This window comes from Anas acuta, chromosome 29, assembly GCF_963932015.1.
Source record: "Anas acuta chromosome 29, bAnaAcu1.1, whole genome shotgun sequence".
Lineage (NCBI taxonomy): Eukaryota > Metazoa > Chordata > Aves > Anseriformes > Anatidae > Anas > Anas acuta.
Window position 1 is genome coordinate 1,530,069 of NC_089007.1, and position 23,307 is coordinate 1,553,375.

General features: G+C 72.4%; 6 protein-coding genes across 8 annotated transcripts; 1 reads left to right on the forward strand and 5 right to left on the reverse strand.

Moving 5' to 3' along the window:
- Positions 1–271: 271 nt before the first annotated feature.
- On the forward strand, positions 272–2,633 carry IL23A (interleukin 23 subunit alpha). Its single transcript, XM_068663379.1, has 4 exons — positions 272–1,225; positions 1,395–1,496; positions 2,156–2,281; positions 2,369–2,633. Exons 1-4 carry the CDS (start codon positions 1,046–1,048, stop codon positions 2,516–2,518), a joined length of 558 nt encoding a protein of 185 aa, XP_068519480.1. The 5' UTR covers positions 272–1,045; the 3' UTR covers positions 2,519–2,633.
- Positions 2,634–2,700: 67 nt separating this feature from the next.
- STAT2 (signal transducer and activator of transcription 2) lies at positions 2,701–8,980 on the reverse strand. 2 transcript variants are annotated; one of them, XM_068663378.1, is made up of 24 exons: positions 8,825–8,980; positions 7,998–8,129; positions 7,771–7,921; positions 7,590–7,688; positions 7,397–7,489; positions 7,227–7,305; positions 7,061–7,146; positions 6,813–6,961; positions 6,576–6,734; positions 6,335–6,487; positions 6,195–6,215; positions 5,985–6,078; positions 5,823–5,879; positions 5,669–5,752; positions 5,492–5,593; positions 5,062–5,197; positions 4,923–4,972; positions 4,697–4,785; positions 4,494–4,630; positions 4,230–4,418; positions 4,091–4,148; positions 3,814–3,991; positions 2,958–3,735; positions 2,701–2,886 (listed from the first exon to the last, which is right to left on the reverse strand). In XM_068663378.1, the coding sequence occupies exons 2-24, from the start codon at positions 8,126–8,128 to the stop codon at positions 2,750–2,752; spliced, it is 3,210 nt and encodes a 1,069-aa protein (XP_068519479.1). In that variant the 5' UTR covers position 8,129; positions 8,825–8,980; the 3' UTR covers positions 2,701–2,749. The 2 variants fall into 2 exon arrangements, with proteins under 2 accessions (XP_068519479.1, XP_068519478.1); XM_068663377.1 differs by having other exon boundaries at positions 2,958–3,991.
- Positions 8,981–9,974: 994 nt separating this feature from the next.
- On the reverse strand, positions 9,975–11,129 carry APOF (apolipoprotein F). Its single transcript, XM_068663383.1, has 2 exons — positions 11,001–11,129; positions 9,975–10,919 (listed from the first exon to the last, which is right to left on the reverse strand). Exon 2 carries the CDS (start codon positions 10,897–10,899, stop codon positions 10,000–10,002), a length of 900 nt encoding a protein of 299 aa, XP_068519484.1. The 5' UTR covers positions 10,900–10,919; positions 11,001–11,129; the 3' UTR covers positions 9,975–9,999.
- A 70-nt stretch (positions 11,130–11,199) lies between these two features.
- TIMELESS (timeless circadian regulator) lies at positions 11,200–18,362 on the reverse strand. Its single transcript, XM_068663380.1, has 28 exons — positions 17,389–18,362; positions 17,155–17,308; positions 16,935–17,049; positions 16,767–16,829; positions 16,591–16,692; positions 16,344–16,499; positions 16,136–16,269; positions 15,977–16,064; positions 15,722–15,898; positions 15,425–15,642; positions 15,248–15,351; positions 14,994–15,163; positions 14,788–14,913; positions 14,558–14,709; positions 14,381–14,478; positions 14,167–14,290; positions 13,879–14,080; positions 13,638–13,789; positions 13,462–13,547; positions 13,259–13,382; positions 13,099–13,181; positions 12,885–13,027; positions 12,614–12,791; positions 12,439–12,507; positions 12,237–12,355; positions 11,885–12,159; positions 11,680–11,765; positions 11,200–11,526 (listed from the first exon to the last, which is right to left on the reverse strand). The coding sequence occupies exons 1-28, from the start codon at positions 17,483–17,485 to the stop codon at positions 11,417–11,419; spliced, it is 3,705 nt and encodes a 1,234-aa protein (XP_068519481.1). The 5' UTR covers positions 17,486–18,362; the 3' UTR covers positions 11,200–11,416.
- Positions 18,363–18,507: 145 nt separating this feature from the next.
- Positions 18,508–20,319, reverse strand: MIP (major intrinsic protein of lens fiber). The gene is made up of 4 exons (XM_068663384.1): positions 19,827–20,319; positions 19,416–19,580; positions 19,216–19,296; positions 18,508–18,951 (listed from the first exon to the last, which is right to left on the reverse strand). The coding sequence occupies exons 1-4, from the start codon at positions 20,184–20,186 to the stop codon at positions 18,769–18,771; spliced, it is 789 nt and encodes a 262-aa protein (XP_068519485.1). The 5' UTR covers positions 20,187–20,319; the 3' UTR covers positions 18,508–18,768.
- A 675-nt stretch (positions 20,320–20,994) lies between these two features.
- On the reverse strand, positions 20,995–22,858 carry LOC137845873 (aquaporin-2-like). Of its 2 annotated transcripts, XM_068663382.1 has the most exons (4): positions 22,143–22,858; positions 21,903–22,055; positions 21,738–21,818; positions 20,995–21,314 (listed from the first exon to the last, which is right to left on the reverse strand). In XM_068663382.1, the coding sequence occupies exons 1-4, from the start codon at positions 22,683–22,685 to the stop codon at positions 21,105–21,107; spliced, it is 987 nt and encodes a 328-aa protein (XP_068519483.1). In that variant the 5' UTR covers positions 22,686–22,858; the 3' UTR covers positions 20,995–21,104. The 2 variants fall into 2 exon arrangements, with proteins under 2 accessions (XP_068519483.1, XP_068519482.1); XM_068663381.1 differs by having other exon boundaries at positions 21,903–22,858.
- Positions 22,859–23,307: the final 449 nt, after the last annotated feature.

Genomic DNA, 23,307 nt, shown 5'->3' on the forward strand with positions numbered 1-23,307 from the left:
AGAGCCCCGCGGCCGGGCTCGGGGCTCCGGGGTGGGGGACGCGGAGGGGTCGGGCACCCGCCGAGCCCCGGGGCCGGTCCGCGGTGGGGGCGAGGGCCGGGGGCGCCGCTCCCGGGGAAGGCCGGGGGCAGCCCCGCCGGGCAGGGACCGGGAAGCGCCGGAGCCGCCCCGTCGGGGCCGCCGCGATTGCGGAGCCGCGGGCAGCACGGCCCCGCCCGCCGGGACCGGGGCTACCGGGGGTGCGGGGGGGCCAAGGCGGGGGTCACCGGGGGCCACCGGGGACCGGGACAGCCCCGCCGGGGCACAGCAGCGCCGGGACCGTCCCTGCAGATTCCCCGGGCGATCGGAGGGCACCGGGCGGGGCCGGCGGTGCCAAGGAACGGGGAGGGGGGAGCTGGGGGGCACCGGGTGAACACCGGGGGGCACCGTGGGGACACCGGGGGACACCGGGGGAACACCGTGGGGACATCAGGGGACACCATGGGGACACCGGGGGACACCGTTGGCCCCCGGGAGACACCGGGTGAACACCGCGGGGATACCGGGGGACACCGGGTGAACACTGTGGGGACATCAGGGGACACCGGGAGACAGCGGGTGAACACCGTGGGGATACCGGGGGATACCGGAGGACACAGTGAGCCACCGGGAGCCAGCGGGTGAGCACCGGGGGGACACCGGGACCCCGCTCCGCGCTGCACCGCGCCCCTCCCGTCCCGTCCCGTCCCGTCCCGTCCCGGGCGGGGGCCGCAGGTGAGCTCGGGGCGGGAGCGGAGCGGGGCCCCGGGGTGCCCGGTGCCGCCGGGCGCGGAGCCACCAGGAACTGCCCCGGGTTTTCCTGCCCGTCCCGTCCCAGCGCGGGGCCGGGGCCGGGCGCGGCGGGGCGCAACTCGGGGACCCCGGCCCGGTATCGGTTCTGCTTTCGGGGGAGGCGGCGATTTCGCAGTAACGGGGGGCGGGTGCCACCTGCCCCGGGGATTCCCCACCTGCCGCCGCCGCCCCATAAAGAGCCCGGTGGCGGCTCCGGTGGCGGCACCGTCTCGCCATGGCCCCGCTCCGTCTCCTCTGCCTCTGCCTCCCGGCTCTGCTGCTGCTGCTGCTGCCGGCGCCGCCGGTCTCTGCGGCTCCGACCCCGGTCCCGGGCACCGACTGGGCCGCCTGTAAGAACCTCTCCCGGGAGCTGTCGCGGCTGCTGGGGACGCTCAAGGAGCCGCACTCGGAGCTGGTGAGCGGCGGAGCTCGGCCGGGGCGCGGGGGACCGGAGGAAGCGGGGGGGGGGTCCCGGGGGATGCTCGAGGAACGGGGGGCCTGGAGGACAACCGGGGAAGGGGGAGGGCAGGCTGCCCCGGGAGGGGTCGGGGGGCGCGGAGCCCCTGCTAACGCCCCTCTGCCAGAACCGGGTGCAGATCGCTGTGGAGGACCCCGAGGGGGATTGTGCCACCCGCATCCGCTGCAGCGACGCCTGCGACCCCCCCACGCTGGACACGAACAACACGGTACCGGGATGGGGGGGGGGCAGGGGGCTCGGGGGTGGGCTGGGAGGGCGGCGGCGGACCCTGAGGGGGCTCACGGGGTGTCCCTGGGGGTGGCCGGGACACAAGGGCTCATCCCCAATGGGACACGGGGATGCTCTGAGGATGTGCCTCGGGGTGCCTGGGGGTCCTGGGGTGGTGGGGAGGTGTCTGGAGGTCCTAGGGGTGATGCAGAGATGCCTGGGGGTCCTGGGGTGGTGGGGAGGTCCTTGGGGGGTCCTAGGGGTGATGTGGAGGTGTCTGGGGGTCCTGGGGTTTTGCAGAGGGGCCTGGGGGTCCTAGGATGGTGGGGAGGTGCCTGTGGATCCTAGGGGTGGTGGGGAGATACCCGGGGGACTCAGGGATGCTGGGGGTCCCCGAGGTGGCCGGGGGATGTGCCCAGGGGAACCAGGGGTGCTGGGGATGTGCCTGGGGATATTTGGGGCACCAGAGATGTGCCCAGGGGTCACAAGCGTGCCTGGGGGTCTTGCAGGGAATAAATGTGCCTGGAGGGTCTTGGGGTCGCTGGGGATCCGGAGGGTTCCCAGGGGATGTGGGGGGAGGTCTCAGGGTGCCCAGGGATGCCCAGGATGGTCCCTGGGGGTCCCGGAGCTCTGGCCTCACCCCAATTCCTGCTCCCGCAGCGCTGCCTGCGCCGGATCCTGCAGGGGCTGCAGCACTACCGGGACCTGCTGGGCTCCGAAATCTTCAAAGACAACCGCCTGCCGCAGCTGGTGGCCACGCTGGACCAGCTGCTGGGGGTCGTGCAGGTGAGCGACGCGGCACTGCCCCTGCCCTGTGCCCGGGACAGCGGCACCCCCAGACCCTGTGCCCGCTGACCCCCTTCTCCCCCCTAGCAGGCACCCAGCCACTCCTGCCAGGCTCCCACCACCCCAACCTGGGCCGAGCCCCTGCTGCCACAGCTGCGGCACCAAGCGCTCGAGCGGCTGCAGTCCTTCACCACCGTCATGAGCCGCGTCTTCACCTACAGCGCCAGAACCCACTGACGCCGCCCACCCTGGGCTCCCCCTTATTTATTCCCCCCTCCTCCCCGAGGGGCTATTTATGTGCCGTGCTCCCTATTTATCTGGGGTATTTATGGGTTTCTAATAAAGGGCTGAACGATGAGGAGCTGCTGTCTGCTGCGGGGATGAAGCCAGGGCGGCCCCACAAAGCACCAGGGGCAGTTGGGGGGGAAAAGGATTTATTTACAGGGGGAGATGGAGGGGGGGGGGAAGTCACTGGAAATCACTGGCATCAATGTGGAGCGGGGGAAAGTCGGTGTCCACGGCGAAGAGGGAGCTGGCGGCAGGCAGGGCTGTGTCCTCGGGCTGTGGCAGGAAGGGGTCGCGGGGGTCCAGGAGCGCGGCGTTGCCTGCGGGACACAGGGGGGTCAGCGCTGCGGGACCCCCGTGGCCCCCAGCTCCCCCAGCCCCAGGCACTCACCCCCCAGCCTGGCGTCCATCAGCCCCAGCCCGCTGTCCATGTTGGGCATCAGCTCCACTGCCTCCAGCGTCTCCAACGTCCCCGTGCCCGGCTCCAGGTCATGCTCCAGGAGCTGCAGCAGCTCCTGCATGCCCTGGCCCTGCAGCACCGGCCCCAGGTCCTCCAGCCCCGCTGGCAGCAGCCCCTGATCGTCTGCGAGTGGCAGTGGCCCCGCAGCGCCGGGGCCTGGCTGCGGCAGCCCCTGGTCCCCAGCTCCCACTTGTTGCAGCACCCCCGTGGCCCCGGGCGCTGATTGCAGCATCCCCAGCACCCCGGGCACCACCTGCAGCGTCCCCAAATTCCCTGCTCCCACCTGCAGCATCCCCTGGCCCTCGGGGATGAGCTGCAACAGCATCTGCGGCTCCACGGCCCCGGCTGCCACTTGCTGCATCCCTCGGTCCCCAGCCCCCCCTTGCTGCAGCATCCCCGTACCCCCGGGCACCACCTGCAGTGTCCCCAAGCTCCCTGCTCCCATCTGCAGCGTCCCCTGGCCCTCGGGGATGAGCTGCAGCACCAGCTGCGGCTCCTGCGCCCCGGTCCCTGCCTGCAGCATCTCCAAGCCCCCTGGGCCCAGTTGTGGTGGTGCCTCTGGACCCCGGACCCCTGGCTGCAGCGTCCCTGGTCCCCTGGGGTGCTGTGTCCCCGGGCTCGTGGCCACCACCTGCAGCATCCCTGGGCTCACGGGCTGCAGGGTTCCTGGTCCCAGGGGCTGCTGCACCCCTGGGCTCGCGGCCACCACCTGCAGCGTGCCGGGGCTCACGGGCTGCAGGGTTCCTGGTCCCAGGGGCTGCTGCACCCCCGGGCTCGCGGCCACCACCTGCAGCGTCCCGGGGCTCACGGGCTGCAGGGTTCCTGGGCTCGCGGCCACCACCGGCACCGTCCCCGGGCTGGTGGGCTGCACAGGTCCCAGCCTGCTGGGCTGCAGCTGCAGCGTCTCCAGGTTTTCTGTGGCAACCACCAGCTCCTCTTCTGTCTGCCATGCCTCGTTGGCCTGCCTGCAGGGACACGGGGCAGGTCCGGGTCGAGGTCAGGGTTGGGATTGAGGGATGAGAGGGGCTTCCTCCCCCTGGGACCGAGCTGTCCCCCTGCCTCACCTGGAGGACACGCGGATGAGGCGCTGGTTCAGGTATTCCTTCTTCTCCGTCAGGATCCCTGGGGGCAGAGAGGAGAGTTTGGAGGGGGCGGCGGGGGCTCTGTCCGCACCGCGCCGAGCCGTGCCGCGCGGTGCCGCACCCTCCTGCCGCTGGCTGTAGTGGGGACCGAAGGCTTCGTCCCGGGGGGTGTCGGGGTACAGGAACAGGAGCGGGTTCTCGGGGATGTTCTCCTCGGCCAGCAGCTGGTAGTCGCGGATGATGTCGGGCAGCGCCAGGGAAGCCAGCTCCACCGTGGTGTAGGGAACCACGGCACGGAAGGCAGGGCGCCCTGCGGGACGGGGCGCCGGGGGTCAGAGGAGGGGAGGCCTGAGGCTGGGATGAGGGGGGGGGGGGACACGCTCACCGCTCTCAGGATGCTCCACCCAGGTGAAGGTGACCCCCCCCAGGACGCTCTCGCTGAAGCGGATCAGGAACGTCCCCGTCCGCTTCCCCTTCAGCAGCTTCTTCTCTTGCTTGCGGCTCACGAAGCCCAGGATGAGGCTGGGGGAGGTGTTGTCAGCCCCTGTGGCCCCCAGCCCCCCCCCGGCCCCCCAGCCCCAGCCCTACCCGTCCTTCCAGAGCTTCTTGAGGTGCTCCTGGAGCAGGCCCAGGATCCCGTCCAGCCAGGCCCAGAAGGAGAAGCCGGCGATGCCGTCCTGTGGGAGCGGGTGTGTGAGTGGGGGGCGCATAGGACAAGGGGGGCACAGGACCCGGGGGTGCAGGACCCGGGGGATGTGCAGGACCCGGGGGATGTACAGGACCCATGGGATGTGCAGGACCGGGAGCTGCTCACCTTGGAGAACTTGGACCAGGTCAGGACGCTCTCCGGAGATGGCTTCGAGCCTTGGGAAGGTGAGAATGGGATGAGGCGGGGGGCACAGCTCCAGCCTGGGTGCTCAGCGGGGCTGGGGGGGCTGACACCCCGACCTTACCGAGCAGTTTCTCGGCCAGCATCTGGAGATGCTCCCGGCTCAGCCCCCGCTCGGCCACGCTCTCGAACTGCCAGCTCAGCACCTCGGCCAGCAAGGGCCAGGGCGCTGGGGGTGGCGTGGCGAAGAACTGCTGGTCCTGCAGGGATGGGGGATGAGGGACACGGGGCAGGGACCAGGCTGGGGACAAGGCACGGGGCAGGGACAGGGGACGGATAAAGGAACAGGGCATGGGGTGGGACTGGGACCAGAACCAGGGACAAGGATGAGTTGGATAGGGACTGGGAACAGGAGCTCAGGACAGGACATGGGGACAGAGAGCGGGCCTGGAGCAGAGACAGGACACTGGGACCCCAGGGAGATGGGGCTGGGAGGGAGACCCGGGGATGGAGACAGTGGGGGGACAGCGTGGGGCCGCACGGGTCCCGCTTGCCTTGGGGTTGGGGCTGAGCATGTTGAACCACAGGATGGAGGCCCAGGCGCTGGAGAGCTGGTTGTTGCTGTTGGAGATGATGACGAAGGGCAGGGTGGAGGTCTGGGGGGGGGCAGCAGGAGGTCAGGCCGGGCGGTTCTTGGCCCCCCAGCCCTCCCCGCAGCCCCCTGCCCTCACCTCCAGCTGCATCTCCAGCCCGCAGTAGGCGTACGCCAGCGTGAAGGTGATGAGGTGCAGCTCCTCCGTCACGGCCAGGGGACCCTGCGCAGCCGGGGCACCGTGAGCCACCGGCCACCCCGCGCCCCCACTGCCCCGTGACCCCATAACCCACCTCATTGCAGCCTTTGCCGCCCTTGCCCGACCCGCCGATCTTCTGCTCCTTCAGCGTCTGCGGGGCAGGAGAGGGTCAGCGCGGGGGCCTGGGGCAGAGGCTGGGGCCGGGGGCCTCTCCCGCTGCCCAGCCCCATGGGGACCCAGGTGGGGGGGCCCGTACCAGGTACTGGAAGTCGCAGATCAGCCCCTCCCGGGGGCTGTCCCCAGCCAGGAGGGTTTTGGTGCTCGAAGTCAGGATGTTGAACTTGCGAAACCTGGGGGTGGGGGGGGAAAGAAGCCATGGGGGGGGAGGCCGCCGAGACCCCCGGGGAAGCTGAGACCCCTGGGTGGGCACCGGCCCTGCCCACCACAGCTGGCGCTCGGCTCTCACCCTCGCGTCTTCGGAGGGTCCCTGCAAGAGACAACGCGGAGTCAGCGGGGTTGGGACCCCGGCCCACCCAGCGGGGCAGGGGGCACCGGGGACTCCCCCCCGGGCCACACGGGAGCCCCCCCAGCTTGGCGGGTGCCCACCTGTCGATGTGGATCGTGGCCTCCATGCGGTGGTTGCGGTCGTGCAGGCGGACCAGCAGGCGGGCGCGGGTGCAGAACTTGCTGGCCGTGCGCAGCACCAGCGGCCGCTTGGGCGTGTTGGGCATGCTGGGCTGCTGCTCCACCACGAAGGCGCTGGGGGGGCACGGGCAGGAGGCGGTCAGAGCAGCCCCCCCGGCCCCGCTTCCATCCCCCCCCCCCCTCCCCTCCCCACTATCCCCACCTCTGCAGCAGGCAGGTGAGCTGCTCCCGCAGCCGCGTCTCCAGGAGGGGGGTCTCTGCCTTCAGGGGGTCCCGCTCGTAGGTCACCTTCTTCTGCAGCTCCCCCAGCGCCCGCAGCAGCTGCAGCAGCTGGAAGAGCCCCTCGCCCAGCATCGTGAACCTGCGGGTGCCCCCCAGGTGTCAGCGGGGTCCGGCCGCCCCCCCTTTACCCCCCCCACCCCCCCAAGCCCGTCGGTACCAGGCCTCCAGCTGCTGCAGGCGGGTGTCCACGGGGGCCCCCAGGCAGCTGCGCTGCTGCCGCTCCTGCCAGGCCTTCAGCTCCTGCTGCAGGAAGTCCCGCAGGGTCTCGCTGCGCCCCAGGAGCTGCTGCATCTGCGCCACCACCTCCTGCGGGGACACGGGGACACGCGTCCTGAGCTGGGGGGGGCACGGAGCGGCTGCAGACCCCCCCCCAAGCCCCGGGTCCCAGCCCCAGCCCCCTCTCACCCGCCGCTGCCGGTCCAGGTTCTGCAGCTTGGCCTGGAGGGATTGGACCTGCCGCTTGTACTCGGCTTCATTCGTCTGGTCCTGGCCTGCGGGCGGTGGGGTGGGAGGGTTGGGGGGGTGCCAACAACATCCCCCCCCCCCCAGGGCGGGCAGGATCGGGCCCTACCTGGCAGGTAGTGCACCTTGTAGCAGAAGTCGAAGGCGTCCTGCAGGTCCTCCAGGTGCCGGAAGGCGCGCTCGAATTCCTGGGGACAGAGGGTGTGAGGGTCTGGGCAGCCCCCGTGGGGCTGGGGGGGCTTGGGGGGGCTGGGGGGGACTGTGGGGGGGGGCAGTTACCTGCAGGGCTGTGTGGAACTCAGCCAGGCGCCGCTGGATCTCCTGCTCCCGGTCGCTCTTCGGGGGTGTGCTGGGCACCGGGGCGGCCTCCCCCTGCGGAGGTCCGGGGGGCGTTGGGCACCGTTTGGCTCGAACCTGCCACCCGGGGGGGGGGGGGGCCCTGCCGCCCAGGGGGGGGGGGGGCTCATCCTACCTGCCCCGCCGCCTGCCCCAGGCGCAGGATCCGCCGCTCCTCCTGCAGCAGGTTGGCCACCAGGTTGGCGAAGCTCTCGGGGCACTCCTCAAAAGCAGCCTGCGGGGAACGGGGCGGGTCAGCGGGCACGGAGCCCCAACCCTGACCCCCCCGCCCCCCCCCCCACGACCCTGCTGCCCACCTGGAGGTCCCGGCGCGCCTTGCGCAGGTTGTGCTTCAGCATGAAGTCCTCGTCGCCCAGCCCCAGGCTGCCCAGGCGCTCGTCCAGCAGCGCCAGCAAGGAGTGGAACAGCATCCGGGCGTGGGACGAGAGCGGCTCCGTCGCCTGCAGCCTGCGGGCACCGCAGCTCAGCGCCCGCGCCCCCAGCCCCAATTCGCCCTCCCCCGCCTCCGCTCCCCCCCCGTTACCAGTCCTGGTCCTCGATCCAGGCTGCCAGGCACTGCCTCACCGCCATGGGCAGCGCGGCGGCGGCGTAGAGCTGGTGCACCTGCTCCAGGTGGGTGTTGGCCAGGTTCTGCACCTCCTGCCACTGCGCCATGCTGCGGGGAGGGGGCGACAAAGGGGTGGGGGGCGCCGGGGTGTCAGGGGGGGACACAGGAGGGTGTCAGGGCAGCCCCACGGACCCCCCGACGGCAGCAGGGCCGGACGGGGGATGGATCGGGGAACTCATCGCCCGCTCCCCCCACCCCCTCCTGCCCGACCCCTCCCGGTCCCCCTCCTCTTGGGTTGCTCCCCCCCCAGCAGACCCCCCCAGGCCCCTTCCCCAGGCTCCTTGCTGCCCCCCCCAGCAGCAGCCCCGCAGGGACCCGCTCCCTAAAATGGGGCACGTGCCAGTGACCCCCACCCCGCACCCTCTCCTTTGCAAAGGAGCCCCCCGGGCACGCCCAGAGCCCCCCCGCAGGGGACAGCCCGCAGGGAACACCCCCGATCGGGACCCCCCCTGCAGGAGACACCCCCCAGTGGGGTCACCCCCCGATCGGGACCACCCCCCCCGCAGGGGACACCCCCGGATCGGGCCCCCCCCGCAGGTGACACCCCCCGACCGCGACCCCCCCCCCCGCAGGAGACCCCCCCCAGTGGGGTCACCCCCGCCCGGGACCCCCACCCGACAGGGGACACCCCCGGATCGGAGCCCCCACCCCTTCAGGATCCCCCCCCACGGAAGGGGACCCCCTCCATGGGGTCACCCCCCGGTCGGGACCCCCCCCTCCCATTGGGACCCCCCCAGCCCCACCTGGGCGCTCTCCGCGGCTCCCCCGGGGCAGGAAGGCGCCGAGGCCACGCCCCTTCCCCGTTCCGCGCCCTGATTGGCGGAGCGCCGCGGCGAGGCCACGCCCCCGGCCGGCAGCTCAGAGCGGGTTCCTGGGGGGCGGGCGGCTTCCCCGAAATGACGTCAGAGGGCGGGGCCGCGAGGGGGCGGGGCCAGGCGGGACGGGGCTGAATGGGCGGGGGCGAGGGGGGCGGGGCCACGATGTGGGCGTGGCCAGCGGGGCGCGGGAGGAAATGGCGGGACCGGGGGGGGCCGGGGGGGGACCGGAGGGGGGGGTCTGGGGGGGGGGCAGCGCCGTGGGGCCGCCCGGGGGGGGCCGGGGTCCCGCTGCCCACGGGGCCGGGTCGGGCCGGGCCGGGGTGACCCAGGGCAGGGCCGCCCCGCGGGGCCAAAGTCCCCGTGCCCCAGGGCAGGGCGGCCCCGCCGTGACCCGGGGCTGGGGACAGGGACACGGGACGGGGACAGGGGACAGGGAATGGGGTAGGGATGGGGACGGGATGGCAATGGGGACAGGGGATGGGAACGGTGGATAGGGACAGGGATGGGGATAGGGATGGGGACAGGGACATGGACATGAGTGGGGATGGGGACAGGGGATGGCAGTGGGGACAGGGGCAGGGGACAGGGGATAGGGACAGGAATGGGGATAGGGATGGGGCAGGGGTAGGGCCGGGGACATGGAAATGGGTGGGGATGGGGACAGGAGATGGGAATGGGGACAGGGATGAGGATAGGGATGGGGAAACGGATGGGGACAGGGGTAGGGACAGAGAAGGGGGTAGGGACAGGGGCAGGGATGGGAATGGGAGATGAGGGCAGAGGACAGGGATAGGGCAGGGATAGGGACGGGGACACAGAAGTGGATGGGGATGGGGACAGGACATGGGAATGGGGACAGGGATGGGGATAGGGACAGGGGCAGGGATGGGAATAGAGACAAGGACAGGGGATGGCAATGGGGACAGGGGCAGGGGATGGGGGATAGGGACAGGGATGGGGCAGGGATGGGGGCAGGGGACAGGGATAGGGCAGGGATAGGGACAGTGACACGGAAATGGGTGGGGATGGGGACAGGAGATGGGAATGGGGACAGGGATAGGAACAGGGACACAGCGCCATGCGCCCCGCGGGGCCTTTATTCAGACGATGAGGACGGGGCCGCTGTGGGTAGCGGGGACCGTCGGGGGCTCCCCTTCCGCCATGAAGTATCCGAAGAGCGCCCGCACCCCGGCCTTGAGCCCTGGCTGCAGCCCCAGCCCCAGCCCCATGACCACGGGGCCGCCGGCACCGCCGGTGAGGGCGGCCAGGCCGGCGTAGCCCAGGTCCTGGGCCATCTCCAGGGCCCGCTCGGAGGCCAGGACCTCGCAGCCCTGGAAGGCGAAGTAGATGCTGGTGCCCAGGTTGTAGAAGACGCTGACGCCCGGCACCCACTCCAGCACCCTGTGGGCCTCCCGCTCCCCCGGGGGGCTGCAGGCATCGTCCTCGCTGTCCCGCCGGGCCCGGGCTGCGCGGCGGCACCGAAAGGGCCAGGGCCGGACCCCGCGGCGCCCCGGGGCCGGCACCCCGTGCGGTGGTGGAGGCGGTGGTGGTGGTGGGGGGGTGCCAGCCCTGGGGCCGCAGGGCCCGTCCGGGTGCCCCAAATGCACCAGGCTGAAAAGCAGGGGCAGGGCGCGGGGGCTGGGGGTGTCGCGGAGCCTCGCCAGCCCCCGCAGCAGGGCGGTGGCCGCGGGCGTTCCCAGCTCCCGCTGCAGCCCCAGTGCCGCGGCCTCGGCCTCGGGCCCGCAGGAGGCTCCGCTCAGCGCCAGGGCCAGGGCGGCGCGGGCCAGGGCGCGGGGCTGCGGGGGGAGCCGCTGGAAGCCGGGCAGGGCCTCGGGGTGCAGGGCCCGGCAGGAGACCCCTCGCCCCCGCAGCGTCTGGGGGGGGGCGAGCTCTGCCAGCAGCCCCCGCGCATCCGCATCCAGCGGGGTGGGCGCAGGGGTGCTGCCACCCCCCAGGCCCAGGAGGAGGAGGTGGAGGAGGAAGGGCAGAGCCTGGGGCATGGCGGCAGCTCCAGGACGGGCTGTGGAGGCAGGAGAGGAGCAGAGCCATCAGCCCCCTGCGGCTGCAGCCCCCCAACACCCCCCCAGCCCCCCCAGCTCACCCCCTCGTGGCCGCCGGTGTCCCCTCGCCCCTCTGCTGCTGGCGCTGCTGCGGCCGAGCCCCCCCCGGGGCCCGTTTATAGGCGCCGTTATCAGGAGCCGGTTGCAACACGCAGGGGACAGGAGTGGGGCACAGGTCACCGCCGCCACGGGGACGGGGCCGCTCGCACGCCCGGCCCCCAGCCCCGCACCAGGCCCGGCCCAGAGCTGCAGTCCTTTATTGGGTCTCTTTCCAGATATAAAAGGGAGAGGGGGGAAGGAAATGGAACAAAATACGGGAAAAAAGGAACTGGGGGGGGGGAAAGGAGACGGGGACAGAGGTGGGACATGGAGATCCACAGCCCGCTGTCACAGCACCCAAAACAGCTTAAAATCCCGCAGCAAGGTGCCCAGCCACACTGGGGGAAGGTCGGGGCCCTCAGTCTTCCTCCTCCTCCTCCTCCAGGCGCCGGGCACGCTTCCGCCTCCCTGCAGGCTGGGGGGCGTCGTCGGCCTCTGAGGGGGATGCTGGGGGGGCTGGCTCGGCCCCTGTGGGGGGAGAAGGGGTCAGGGACGGGGCTGAGCCCTGGGACAGGGCACAGATAGGGGCAGGGACACGGGTCCAGCTCCAGGGGGGGTGATGGGGGAGGAAACCCCATGAGGGGAGCCCCGAGGAGATGGGGACAGAGGGGCTGAGCCCACCTGGGCTGCCACCATCCTCATCCTCGCTGTCGAGCTGCCGCCGCCTCTTGCTGCCCGACTGCAGGGGGACGGGGACGGGCTCCTCGCTGCAGCAGTGGGGACAGGGGTCAGGGGAGCCCGATGGCCCCCAGCCCTTGGGGGGGGGACACTGGGAGAACCCAGGTGCCTGGTGCCCCCAGCCCAGCACGCGAGACCCCAGCCTCACCTCTCTGAGTCCGATCCGAACGGGGCCGGCGGCTGCTCCGCTGCTGGGCACACGGAGAGGGGCTCCGAGGCAGCTCCTGCACCCCCAGCCTGATCCCGGAGCCCCCAGCCCAAATCCTCACCTGGAGCAGGAGCCTGGGGGTGCCTGGGTGGCGCCGGCAGCTCCTCAGGGTGCTGGGGGAGCCCCTCGGGGTTGGGGCTGTGGTGGGCAAGGGAGGCGGCGGCGCGGCGCAGCTGCTGCGGGGTGAGGGCGGCGGGGATGCGCCAGAAGGATTCCTGGGGGGAGAAGGGAGACGCTGCAGGGCCAGGCCAGGCCTGGGGGGGACAGAGCCTGGGGGGGACAGGGCCCTCACCTGCTCGCTGGCAGGGGGACGGAGCCCCAGCTCCCGTAGCAGGGCTCGGAAGCGCCGGTCCTCCATGGCATCCTCGTTCTCCTCCGAGAGAGGCACCAGGGGCACGGGGAAGGACAGGCCTGGGGGGGCAGGGGGGGGGGGGGAGCGCTGTCAGCCCGGCCCCGTGCCCCAGCCCCCAACCCCGAGCCCTGACCCCGCTCACCCTCCTGCTCGCGGTCCCCGGCCGTCCTCCTCAGGCAGTTCTCCAGCCACCGCAGGGGCCCGGCCAGGCCTGGGGACAGAGGGGGCTCAGACAGGATCCGGCCCCCTGCAGCCAAGCCCAACTGGGGGGGGCTTAAACCTGCAGGGGGGGCCCAAAGCCCCTCACCCCCACCCACCTTCCTGATGCAGAAGGTTCACCAGGCCCTGCCCGGCCCCTTCCTCGGGCACCCAGTGCTCCTCCAGGGGGTCGCTCTCCGCTTCCTCCTCTTCTTCCTCCTCCTCCTCCTCCTCCTCGCTGTCCCCCTCCTCAGCTGAGCTGTCCTGGGCTGACACCGCCAGGGCGTCCGCCTCGCCCTGCGGGGACCAGGGGGAGGTTTTGGGGGTGCCCGTGGTGGGGCAGCACCCCTGGGATGCCCCCCCCCAGCCCTTCCCCAGCCCCCCCTGTACCAGCTCGGGGCCGTGGCCCTTCCTCCGGCGCTTTTTGTGCAGCTCCTTGCGCTCTGCCACCAGCCCCAGCCCCAGCAGCTTCTCCACCACGCGGGCCCGCGACCGCCGCGCCGTCAGGTTCTTCATGATGTTCCCCAGGACGTCTGCGGGGAGGGGTCAGCAGGGACCGGACCGGACCCCCCCATCCCACCCCAGAATCCCCCTCCTCGCTCACTGTCCGAGCCCCTGAACTCCTCAAAGAGCCGCTCCAGCTCCTGCTCCTGCTCCTCCGTCCACAGCACGATGCGGGTGCCCTTCCTGGGGGGGGGGGCACAGCCCTGGGTGCTCGCCCCGTTGGCGGGGTGCTGCCCCCGTCCCTGGGGGGCCCGGCTCACCTCTGCTGCGGGAAGTCCTTGGCGCTGTTGGCCAGCCCCAGCCTCACCAAATGCTTCACCACCTGCCTCCGTGTCCGCCCGGGTGCCGGCAGCTCGGCCAGGATGGCGGCGATGACATCCTGGCCTGCGGGAAGAGAGAAGCTGCAGGGACGGAGCCCCCCCCCCCGGTGGGGGTCCCGTTGCCCCCCTGACACCCCCCCTACCTTCCACCTCCTTGTACTTCCAGTACAGCTCCCGCAGCGCCTGCTCCTCCTGCGGGGTCCAGGCAGGAGCCCTGTGCGCGGCAGCCCTGTGCAGAGACAGAGGGAAAGGGAGGGGAGGAGAGGTGAGGGAGGGCTGCGACACCCTCCCCAGCCCCCCCCATGCCGGTCCCACTCACCCCTCTCCCTCCCGCAGGGAGCTGTAGCCCTCGGTCATCTCACGGATGGCCGTGGGGTTCTTCCAGAAGAGCAGCTCCACGAAGGCCTTCTTGTTGGTGGCCGCCAGCGCGAAGAACTTGCCCAGGATGAACTTGGCCAGGGCCACCAGCTCCTGGGGTGGGAAGGAGAAAGAAGGGAAGGGTTGGGGGGGTCCCGGGAGGGGGGCTGCAGGGAGCGGGGTCAGGAGGGCAGGGCCCTGACCTGGTGGGCAGCAGCGCCGGGGTCGTTGAGGAGGCGGTGGAAGAGGGTGAAGAGGGAGAGCTGGAAGAGCAGGGCCTCCATGCGCAGGTCGCGGGCCAGGCGGTGCAGCAGGCGCACGGCGCAGTGGTTGGTGCGGGCGCTGTTCTGGGCATAGCCCCGCAGCAGCAGGGCGCAGGCGCGGACCACGGGGGCACAGGCGAACCTGGACCCCCCCCAGAGCTGGTGAGCGGGGCCGTGGCGGCTCCCCCTCTGCCCCCCAGCACCCCCCCGGGGCCGGGCCCCCCTCACCGCTTGAGGTAGTCCATGAAGTTGAATTCCTTCTCCGCCACCTGCACCGCCTGCTCCTCCTCGTCCTCCTCCACCTCCTCTTCCTCGAGCTCCTCCGGCTCCTCGGCCTCAGGGGGCGCGTGCCCTGCAGGGGGGGGGCGGCGTTAAGGGGCGCAGAGCGTCTCCAGCCCAGGACCCCGCTGCCATGGGGGCAGGATCTGGCCACGGGACTCACGGGGAAGGGCAGCGAAGAAGATCTCCTGCAGCAGCTGGGTCTCCTCGGACGGCCCCGCGCCGGAGGGGCCGAACACGTCCCCTTCGGGCCACACCTCCCTGGGGGAGAGGGGCACAGAGCTGGCACCAGGGCCCTGCGCCCTGCCTGGGCGGGGGGGGGTCTGGTGGGGGCCGGTACCTGGCGCAGCGGAGCAGCCTCAGGGCCTCGGGGGCCTGGGCATCCCGCAGGCAGCCCTGGATCCGCAGCAGAGCCTCCGCGCGCTGCTCCTCCACCGGCGTCTCCGAGGCAGCGTCGAAGGGCACCACGTCCTCGGGGAGGGGCACCTCGCCCTGGGGACGGGACTCGGAGTCACCCCGTGCCCCCACGGACACCCCGGGGGTGGCAGAGGGCCCGGATCCTTCCCCTACCTGCAGGCAGGCCTGGAGCTGCGGGGCCAACCCTGCCCACAGCTCCTCCAGCTCGGCCGCGCTGGGCGGCTGCGGGGCGAGGGCTGTGGCCGCCCGCGGCTTCTTCTTCCTCCGCACGCGTTTGCTCTGGGATTGGGGTGAGAGAGAGAAGTCAGGAGGGGCCCCCACCCCCTCCCCTGGCCCCCCCGGGTGCAGCCTCAGCCCACCTGCACCACGAGCCCCGTGCGGCCGCGGCAGAAGCGCTCCAGCATGCGCAGGAAGAGGTGCGCCGTCTCCACCAGGTCCCGCAGGAAGGCGCGCGGCTGCTTGGTCTCGTCAAACTTGCGGAAAAGAGCGAGGAGGAGCTCGCGGTACTCCGTCAGGTAGAAGATGTTGTCTGGGAAATTACAGAAGAGGGGGATCAGCGGGTGCCGGGGAGGGGGCGCAGCTGCTGCGGGGCTGGCCGGACAGACGGACTCACTCTTGATGACCTGGCTGCTGTCCCGCACCGCCGGCTGGGGGGAGCGATCCATCTCCTGCACCGTCCGCAGCAGCTCCTGGTAAGCCTTCAGGGCCAGGTGCATCCTGAGGATGGGCAGCGTCAGGGCACAGCCCGGGGGGGGGAGCCCTGGAAGCGGGGAGGGGACGCGGCCCCCACCTGCGGGCCCAGGTCACCGCCTCCTTCTTGTCCATCAGCGCCATCTCGTAGTAGGTGGTGAGGTTCTGCTCGATGAAGTGGAACGCGCGGACCCCCACCGTCTCCGAAACCAGCTCGGGCCGAAAGCCCCGGCTGCGGTTGAAGGCCATGAAGAAGGCGGTGGCCCACAGGTAGTAGGTCTCGTCGTGCTGCTGAGCCTTCTCCCGCAGCAGCTGGTCCTGGGGGCACAGAGGGGGGGGCTCAGCGTGGGGCAGCCCCCCGGGCAGGAGCCGGGCCCCCCCCCCCCCTTGCCCTCACCTTGACCAGCAGCATCAGGCGGTTGTAGCAGCCCTCCAGAAAGTCCTGGCAGAAGTGGCAGAGGAAGAGCCGCACGTTGCGGGCAGAGCGCCGCGAGGGGCCGAGATCGGGGGGGGCCTGGCGCCGCCGCGGCACCCGGCGCGGCTCCTTGCCCAGGTCGTGGCTGTAGCTCTGGAGCTGCGGGGACAAGAGGGGACAGCCTGACTCGTGTCCCCCCCCCCATGACTCCCGCTGTGTCCCCCGCCCCGTGCTCACGTTGTGCAGCCCCTTGTGGAAGACGACGTCGTTGTCCCCGATGGACTTCAGGCCCTGGATGACGTAGGAGCCGCGGAACCGGGAGTGCCTGGGGGGCACGGGATGAGCGGTGCCACCCCACAGATGGGGTCCCAGCCCCCCCCCAAGCCCCCTCCTCACCTGGACGGGCGCTGCAGCGCTCGCGCCCTCTTCTCCGCCAGCTCCCTCTGCCGCAGGGTCTCCAGTTCCCGCGTGTCCTCCCCGCGCTCGGCGGCCGCCTGCCCCTGCCCCAGCGCTGCCAGCTGCTCCGGGCTCTGCGGCAGAGCTGTCAGCGCTACCCCGGGGGGGCTCTTGGGGGGGGGGGGGTCCCGGGTTCAGCCCAGCTCACCTGGTCACGGAACATGAGGGAAATTATCTCGAGGACGTGCAGGGCCCATTGTTGCTCCGACTGGGCGCTGGCCAGGAATTTGAGCAGGTCGTCCATCCCGCTGATGTGCAGCGCCCACAGCACCCGGTCGTGCACGCTGGCATCGCCGTCCACACCCTGGGGGGGGGGTGGCCAAAATATGGGGGGGGTCAGGACGTGGAATTCCAGGCCCTGAGGGGGGAGCCCCCGCAGCCCCCAACCCCGGTACCTGCTCCTCCGTGGGGTCCGGGGGCACGTGCAGCACGTTGCGCAGCAGCAGCAGGATGCGCTCGATCAGCAGCGTGTCCTCCTCCTGCCGCTGCTCCCACTCCTGCGGGGGCGCAGCCGTGAGGGCTCCTGAAGCCCCCCCGGGACCCCCCCAACCCCACCGTGCCCGGGACTCACCAGCTGCAGCACGTCGTAGAGCTTCTCGCTGAGCACCCCGAAAACTTTCTCACTGGCGAACGCCTGCAGAAAACCGCGCGTGAGTGCGGGGGGGGGGTCTGGGCAGAGCCCCCCTGCCTTGGGGCTGCCCTGGGGACCCCCCGGGGACCCCGTGCCCGGTGTGCTCACCTCCTTGTAGGCCTGGAGGTAGGACAGCACCTGCAGGAAGTGGTGCCGGGCGGTGGCATCCACCGGCACCTTGCCGAAGCAGAGCAGAGCCGGCTGCGTCAGGTTCACCATCAGCCTGCGAGCGGACAGGGGGGGGGTGCGTGGGGGTCCCGCTGCTCCCAGGGGAGGGGGCACCAAGGGATGGAACCCCCCGGGGGGGGTAAGGGGGGGCTGCCGGTACCTGACGACGGCGTCGAAGAGCGCCTTGTCCTGCGGGTACTGCACCAGGAGGGGCAGGAGGTCGTTCTGCAGGATCTGCGCCGCCCCCAGCTGCTGCCGGACATCGCGGGTCTCGTCCTCGTGCCGCAGGTACCGGATCAGGTCCTTGACGCTCTCTGCCGGGGGACGGGGCCGTGAGACCCCCGCCGCCCCCCCGGCCCCGCTGCCCCCCCCCTGCTGCCGCCGCCCGCCGTACCCAGGCAGTCGGGCTCCCGGTGGTAGACGTCGCCCTCCAGGTAGCCCAGGGCGCTGCAGGTGGCCAGCAGCTCGCAGTTCATCATGTACCAGTCCATGCAGCGCGGGGCAGCACCGGGCAGAGGGAGCCTTCGGCGGGACCCCGAAGGAGAGCCCCGGGGGACACCCCCGGTGTGGCAGTCCCCGGTAACGGGGCTCCGGGCGGGCTCGGGGCTCACCCGGTGCCGGTTCCGATCCCGGTCCCAGTCCTGATCCCGGTGCCGGTCCCAGTCCCGGTCCCGGTCCTGGTGCCGAACCCGATCTCAGTCCCGGTGCCGGTCCCGGTGCTGATCCCGGTCCCGATCCAGGTCCCGATCCCAATCCCGGTCCCGGTCCAGGGGCTCCGGGCGGGCTCGGGGCTCCCCCGGTGCCGGTCCCGGTGCCGAACCCAATCTGAATCCCGGTCCTGGTGCTGATCCCGGTGCCGGTCCCGGTCCCGATCCCGATCCCGGTGCCGATCCCGATCCCGATCCCAATCCCGGTCCCGATCCCGGTCCCGGTCCCGGTCCCGCCGCCCCCGCGGCTCCGTTACACAACCGCCCCAGTTCCCGCGGTGCGAGCCCCGCCCCGCCCGCGGGCTTCAAAGGGCAACGCCTCCCCGAGCCGACCGGTGGGGCCCTGCCTGCCCCCGCCACGAGTGGGCTCCCCGGCAGCCCCTCCCTCGGTGGCAGCACCCGCGGGGTGCTGGGCGCTGCGGGGCGCTTCGGGGCGGGGCGGGGCCCAGCGCCCCTATTGGCACCCCGGTCCCGCAGGGTTCCACGCGTTCTACGGGTGCAGCACGGGCACGGCGTTGCCCCTTTAACAGAGGCCCCGCCCCCAAAGCGGCCCCGCCTCCAGGGGCGGGGCATCCCCCGAGGCGCGGGAACGGCCGCCTCCCGTCAGCCCCCGCGCGGTTGCCGTGGCGACGCGGACCCTGCCCGGTCCCCCCGCTGCCGCGGTCCCCCCGCGCCCCATTCCCCTGCGCATTGGTTCCGGCGCACCTTGGTTCCCCCCGCTTCCCCGGTGCCCCCCGGTGCCCCCCGGTTCCCCGTTCCCCCCCCCACCCCCCACCCTCGCCGGCCGAGATCGGTTACCAAAATAAAGCGCAGGTTTAATTCACCGAACACAGAACTCCCGCCGCGGCGGGGCAGAGCGGGGCAGCCCCGGCTCGGTACCGGCAACCCCGGCTGTACCGGGCGGTTCGGTCCCGGTCCCGGTGCCGATCCCGGTGCCGGTGGCCGCCGCCGCCCGCCCGCTGCGCCGCACACACACGCACGCACCACACGCACCGCGGCGGCCCCGTCACTGCAAAGGCGCGGGTGGGCGCGGGGCTCCGGTACCGGAGCCCCCCCCGGGGCCCGGCCTACAGCCCCTGCGTCTTCAGCTCCAGCGGCTCGGCGGGCGGCTCGGGCGGCGGCTCGGCGGCGGGCGGCTCTCCCTTGAGGACGGCCAGGCGCTCGGCCAGGCTGCGCGGCCGCGGGCACAGCGCGAACTCGTAGAGCAGCGCGGCCAGCACGGCGCCCAGCAGCGGGCCGGCCCAGTACACCTGCGGGGGGGCGGCGTGGGAGCGGGTCCTGCCCCCCCCCGTACCCCCCTCCCAGCCCCGAGGATCCCCCCCCCGGGCTCCGGTGCCGGCCCCAGGGCGCCCACCCGTCAGGGTGTCCGCAGACATGGGGGCTCCCCATGTCCTAATCCCGTGTCCTAAGCAAGGGGGGGGCTGGGACCTGTCCCCTAGGGGGTCTCCGGCAACCCCCCCTGCTCAGAGGGGGGTGCTGTGGGGGTCACGGGGCCGGGCCCCCCCTGCACTTACCCAGTGGTTGGTGAAGTTGCGGGTGATGACGGCGGGGGCAAAGGACCGCGCGGGGTTCATGCCGGCACCCGTGTAGTGGATCTGGGGTGGGGGGAAGAAGGGGGCGGTGGGGGGCCGGCTGGCTGCCCCCCTGCCCCGCGGTGACGCCGCCGGGGTCCCCGGGTGTGAGGGGGGGGTAACGGGGAGGTCCCCGCCCTTACCCCGAAGAGGTGGCCGAGGGCGAGGGAGAAGCCGACGGGCAGCGCGGCCGAGCCCGGGCGCCCGTCGTGGCGGTCGTCGAAGCTGGCGAAGACGCAGAGGATGAACTGGGCGGTCAGCAGCAGCTCCACCACCGTGCCCTGGCCCGGGCCCACGCTGGGGTGCAGCTGCGGGGGAGAGGGGGCTCAGCACCCACCGGCACCCGGAGCTGTTCCCACAACCCGGTGCCCCCTCCCGGTGCCCGATTTCCATCACCCCCCACGCCATCCCAAACCCCGCAGCACCCCAAACCTCCCCGGTCTCCCGTTACCCCCACCCCACCCCAAACACCCCTGGGATCCCCATTCCCTCACCCCCTATCCCCAAACCCTCAGCACCCCCCGGCCCCCCCCACCCTCTCCCACCCCTCTCACCGCGCTGAGGCCGAGGGTGCCGCGCACAGGGGCCGGTGTCACCCCATAGAGGACGCCGGCCCCGGCCAGGGCGCCCAGCAGCTGGGCCAGGAGGTAGCCCAGGGCGCGGGGCAGGGAGAGCTGCGAGGCCAGCAGGAAGGCCAGCGTGATGGCGGGGTTGATGTGCCCCCCGCTGACGTGCCCCAGCGCCTGCACCAGGGTGGCCTGGGCCAGCCCGAAGGCCAGGGCGGCCCCCAGGACACCGTGGGGGCCCGGGGCCCAGCGCAGCGAAGCCCCCAGCCCCAGCAGGGCATAGAGGAGGCTGCCCAGGAACTCGGCCAGGACGGCCCTCCAGAAGGAGGACGAGCGCAGCTCCCGCATGGCCTGGCCCCGCTGCCCGCCGCGGCCCCGCTCCCCTCCCGGGGGCCGCCCGCACCCACCTTTATACGCCCCCCCCAGCCGGCCCCGGGGGGTGGGACCCCACCGCCGCCACCCCCCCTTAACCAGTTCGCTGCCCGGGATATGGGGTGGGTGAGGGGCTGTGCGGGACCCCAGTGCCCCCCCCCTGGGGCAACCCCACGCCCCCAGGAGAGCAGGGACCCCCCCGGAGCCGCACGCCCCCCACCCTGGGGCCGCTGTCCTGGGGGGCTGGCTCTGACCCACAGCTGCCCTCTGTGGGTCCTGGGGTCACAAACAGGCTTGAGGGGTGGGGGGCAGCACCGAGACCCCCCCCCCAGCCAGGTTTTGGGTGACACTGCAGGGGGGCAGCGCTGGGAGCCAGCTCACCCCAACCCCACATCTTGGGGGCTGGGGGTGCCCCCGGTTCAGCCCCACATCCCACATCCCAGGGGCTGCGGCTGCCCCCCCCCCCCTCCTGGGGGCCGTGGTGGCCCCCCTGCCCCGGCGCTGGTTATTCAGCCTGGCTTAGCGGGCGCTAAGCCCCCGGGCGGGGGGATTAGGGCCGGGCCCGGCCATTGGCGCCCACAGGAATCTGCCGGGGCTGCAGAGGCTGCGACAAAAAACTTTGCTGCGCTCAGCGCCCGGCATGGGACGGGAGCAGCCCCCGGCCCCCACCGTGGGGCACAGCTGGGGGGGTGAAGGGATGAAGGGAGCGCCCCCCCCAGCACCCCTTGACCCTCCAGACCCCCCTAGCCCCATAGAACTGCTCTGCACCCAGCTCTGGCCCCAAGTCATCTTTAATCCCCATGGGGAAGGAGGTTTTGGGGGGGGGGTGCAAGGAGCCCCCCCCCCGGTCCCCCTCTTTCTGCTGGGGGCTCCTCGTCCCCCTGCTGCGGGGGCTCAGGCTGCGTCCTGGCCCTGGGTTTGAGAGGGACCCCTGGGGGGGGCAGTGGAGGGCGAGGAGGGGGTCGGGCTGGTGGCCTCCACTGGTGCCACGTCCCGGCAGGCGAGGCAGGCGCCCAGCTTCTCCCGCGAGGCACCGGGGGCGAAGACGAACTCGTAGGAGAAGGCAGCCAGCACCGCGCCCGGCACCGGCCCCAGCCAGTACACCTGGGGGGGGCCGCGTCAGGGGGACGTGCTCAGGGGCTGCCGGGGGCATGTGGGGGTCTGGGGGTGCCCTAAGGGTGCCAGGGGATGATGGGGTAATGGGGCGGGGGGGGCACACCAGGGATGGGGGCTGACTGGAGGGACCTGCTCTAAGGGTGAGGGCCCGGGGGGGTCCCACGTTTGGGATGGGGACACCAGGGGGTCCTACCCCAAGGTTGGGGACGGGGGGGACCTGTCCTTTGCGGGGGGGGACCAGGGGGACCCAATCTGGGGGTGCAGTGGAGGGTGAGAGAAGAGCTCCTTGTCCTGGGGGGAGGACGGGGTGGGGGAGTTCCACGCTGCAGCCAGGGGCACCCATCCCCACAGCAGTGTCTTGAGGAAGGGGGGGGGGACGGGGGACAGCACCCAGGGGTGCCACCGACTCACCCAGTGGTCGTCCCAGATGCCGGTGACGATGGCGGGCCCCAGCGAGCGGGCTGGGTTCATGCTGCCCCCCGAGAACGGCCCCTGGGGGCGGGCAGGGGGTCAGGGCTGGGCAGGGGGACAACAGCCCCACAGTTGAGGTGGGGGCACACGGGGGGGGGTCCTTACCGCAGCCAGGGCACCGGCAGCCACAGCGCTGCCCAGGGCCAGCCCGGCGGGGCCGGCCGCCCGCTCGGCGGTGGCGAAGGCGGCGAGCGCCAGCTGGAAGGTGGCGAAGGTCTCCCAGCCCCACGCCTGCCCCGGCGTCCCCGCCGCGCTCACCTGTGGCCACGGCCCGGCCTCAGCGCCTGCCAGCACCGGGACGGGGACGGGGACGTGCATGGGGATGGGGGGGGGGGGGACGCTCACCCTGGTGACCAGGCTGGCATCGTCCGGCAGCGCCGAGCGCGCGGCGGCGGAGGCCAGCACGGCCCCGGTGCACTGGGCCAGGAGCCCGGCGGCCCCGCGCAGGGCGCTCAGCTTGCGGGTGCAGAGCAGCGCCAGCGTCAGCGCCGGGTTGGCCTGGGGGGCCCCGAGGGTGTGGGGCAGCGCCGCAGCCACCAAGCCCCCCGCCAGCGCCGGTGCCAAGGGGCTGGGGGTCACCGAAGCGCCCAGCACCACCCCCACGAAGATCAGCGTCGCCAGCGCCTCCGCCAGCACGGCCCGCCAGAAACAGGTGCTGCGCAGCTCCTGGGGGTGATGGGGTGACATGGTAATGGGGTGACATGGTGACGGGGTGACATGGTGACAGGGTGACAGGGTGACACAGTTATGGCGTGCCATGGTGATGGGGGAATGTTGGTGGTGGGGCACCATGGCAATAGGGCACCTTGGTGACAGGGGACCGTGGTGATGGGGCGCCGTGGTGACAGGGGACATTGGGGACTGGTTGCCATGGCAACCGTGTGTCATGGTGACAGGGGACCTTGGTGATGGGGCGCCATGGTGACGGGGGATCCCGGTGACGGGGCGCCATGGCAATAGGGTGCCTTGGTGACAGGGGACCTTGGGGACCGGTTGCCATGGTGACAGTGTGTCATGGTGACAGGGGACCTTGGGGACAGGGTGGCATGGTGACAGTGTGTCATGGCACAGGGGACCTTGGGGACGGGGTGCCATGGTGACAGGGCGCTATGGCAACGGGATGCCTGAGCTGTGGTGATGGGGGGGCCTTGGCAATTTGGCAACTGGGTTGCCATGGCAACCGGAGACACCCCCCCCCCCCCCCCATCCCCAGCAGGAGGGGGGGGCCCTGGCAGCTGTGGGGGTGCCGAGCTGGGGTCAGGTTCAGGGTCAGGGTCAGGGCCACAGCTGGGGGCACGCGGGGACCCCCAGGATGGGGTTAGGGGCTGAGACCTCAGAGCGGGGGTTGTGGGGCATGGCAGGGGCTGCCCACCCCCACCCCAGGACCCCGCAGTCAGGGCTGGGGGGCAGGTGGGGGGCCGAGGGGCACCGGGGCCTTACCTCCCTGATGGCCATGGCGCAGCTGCGGGGTGAGCGCAGAGGATGCCCAAGGCGGGGGCACCTCCCACCC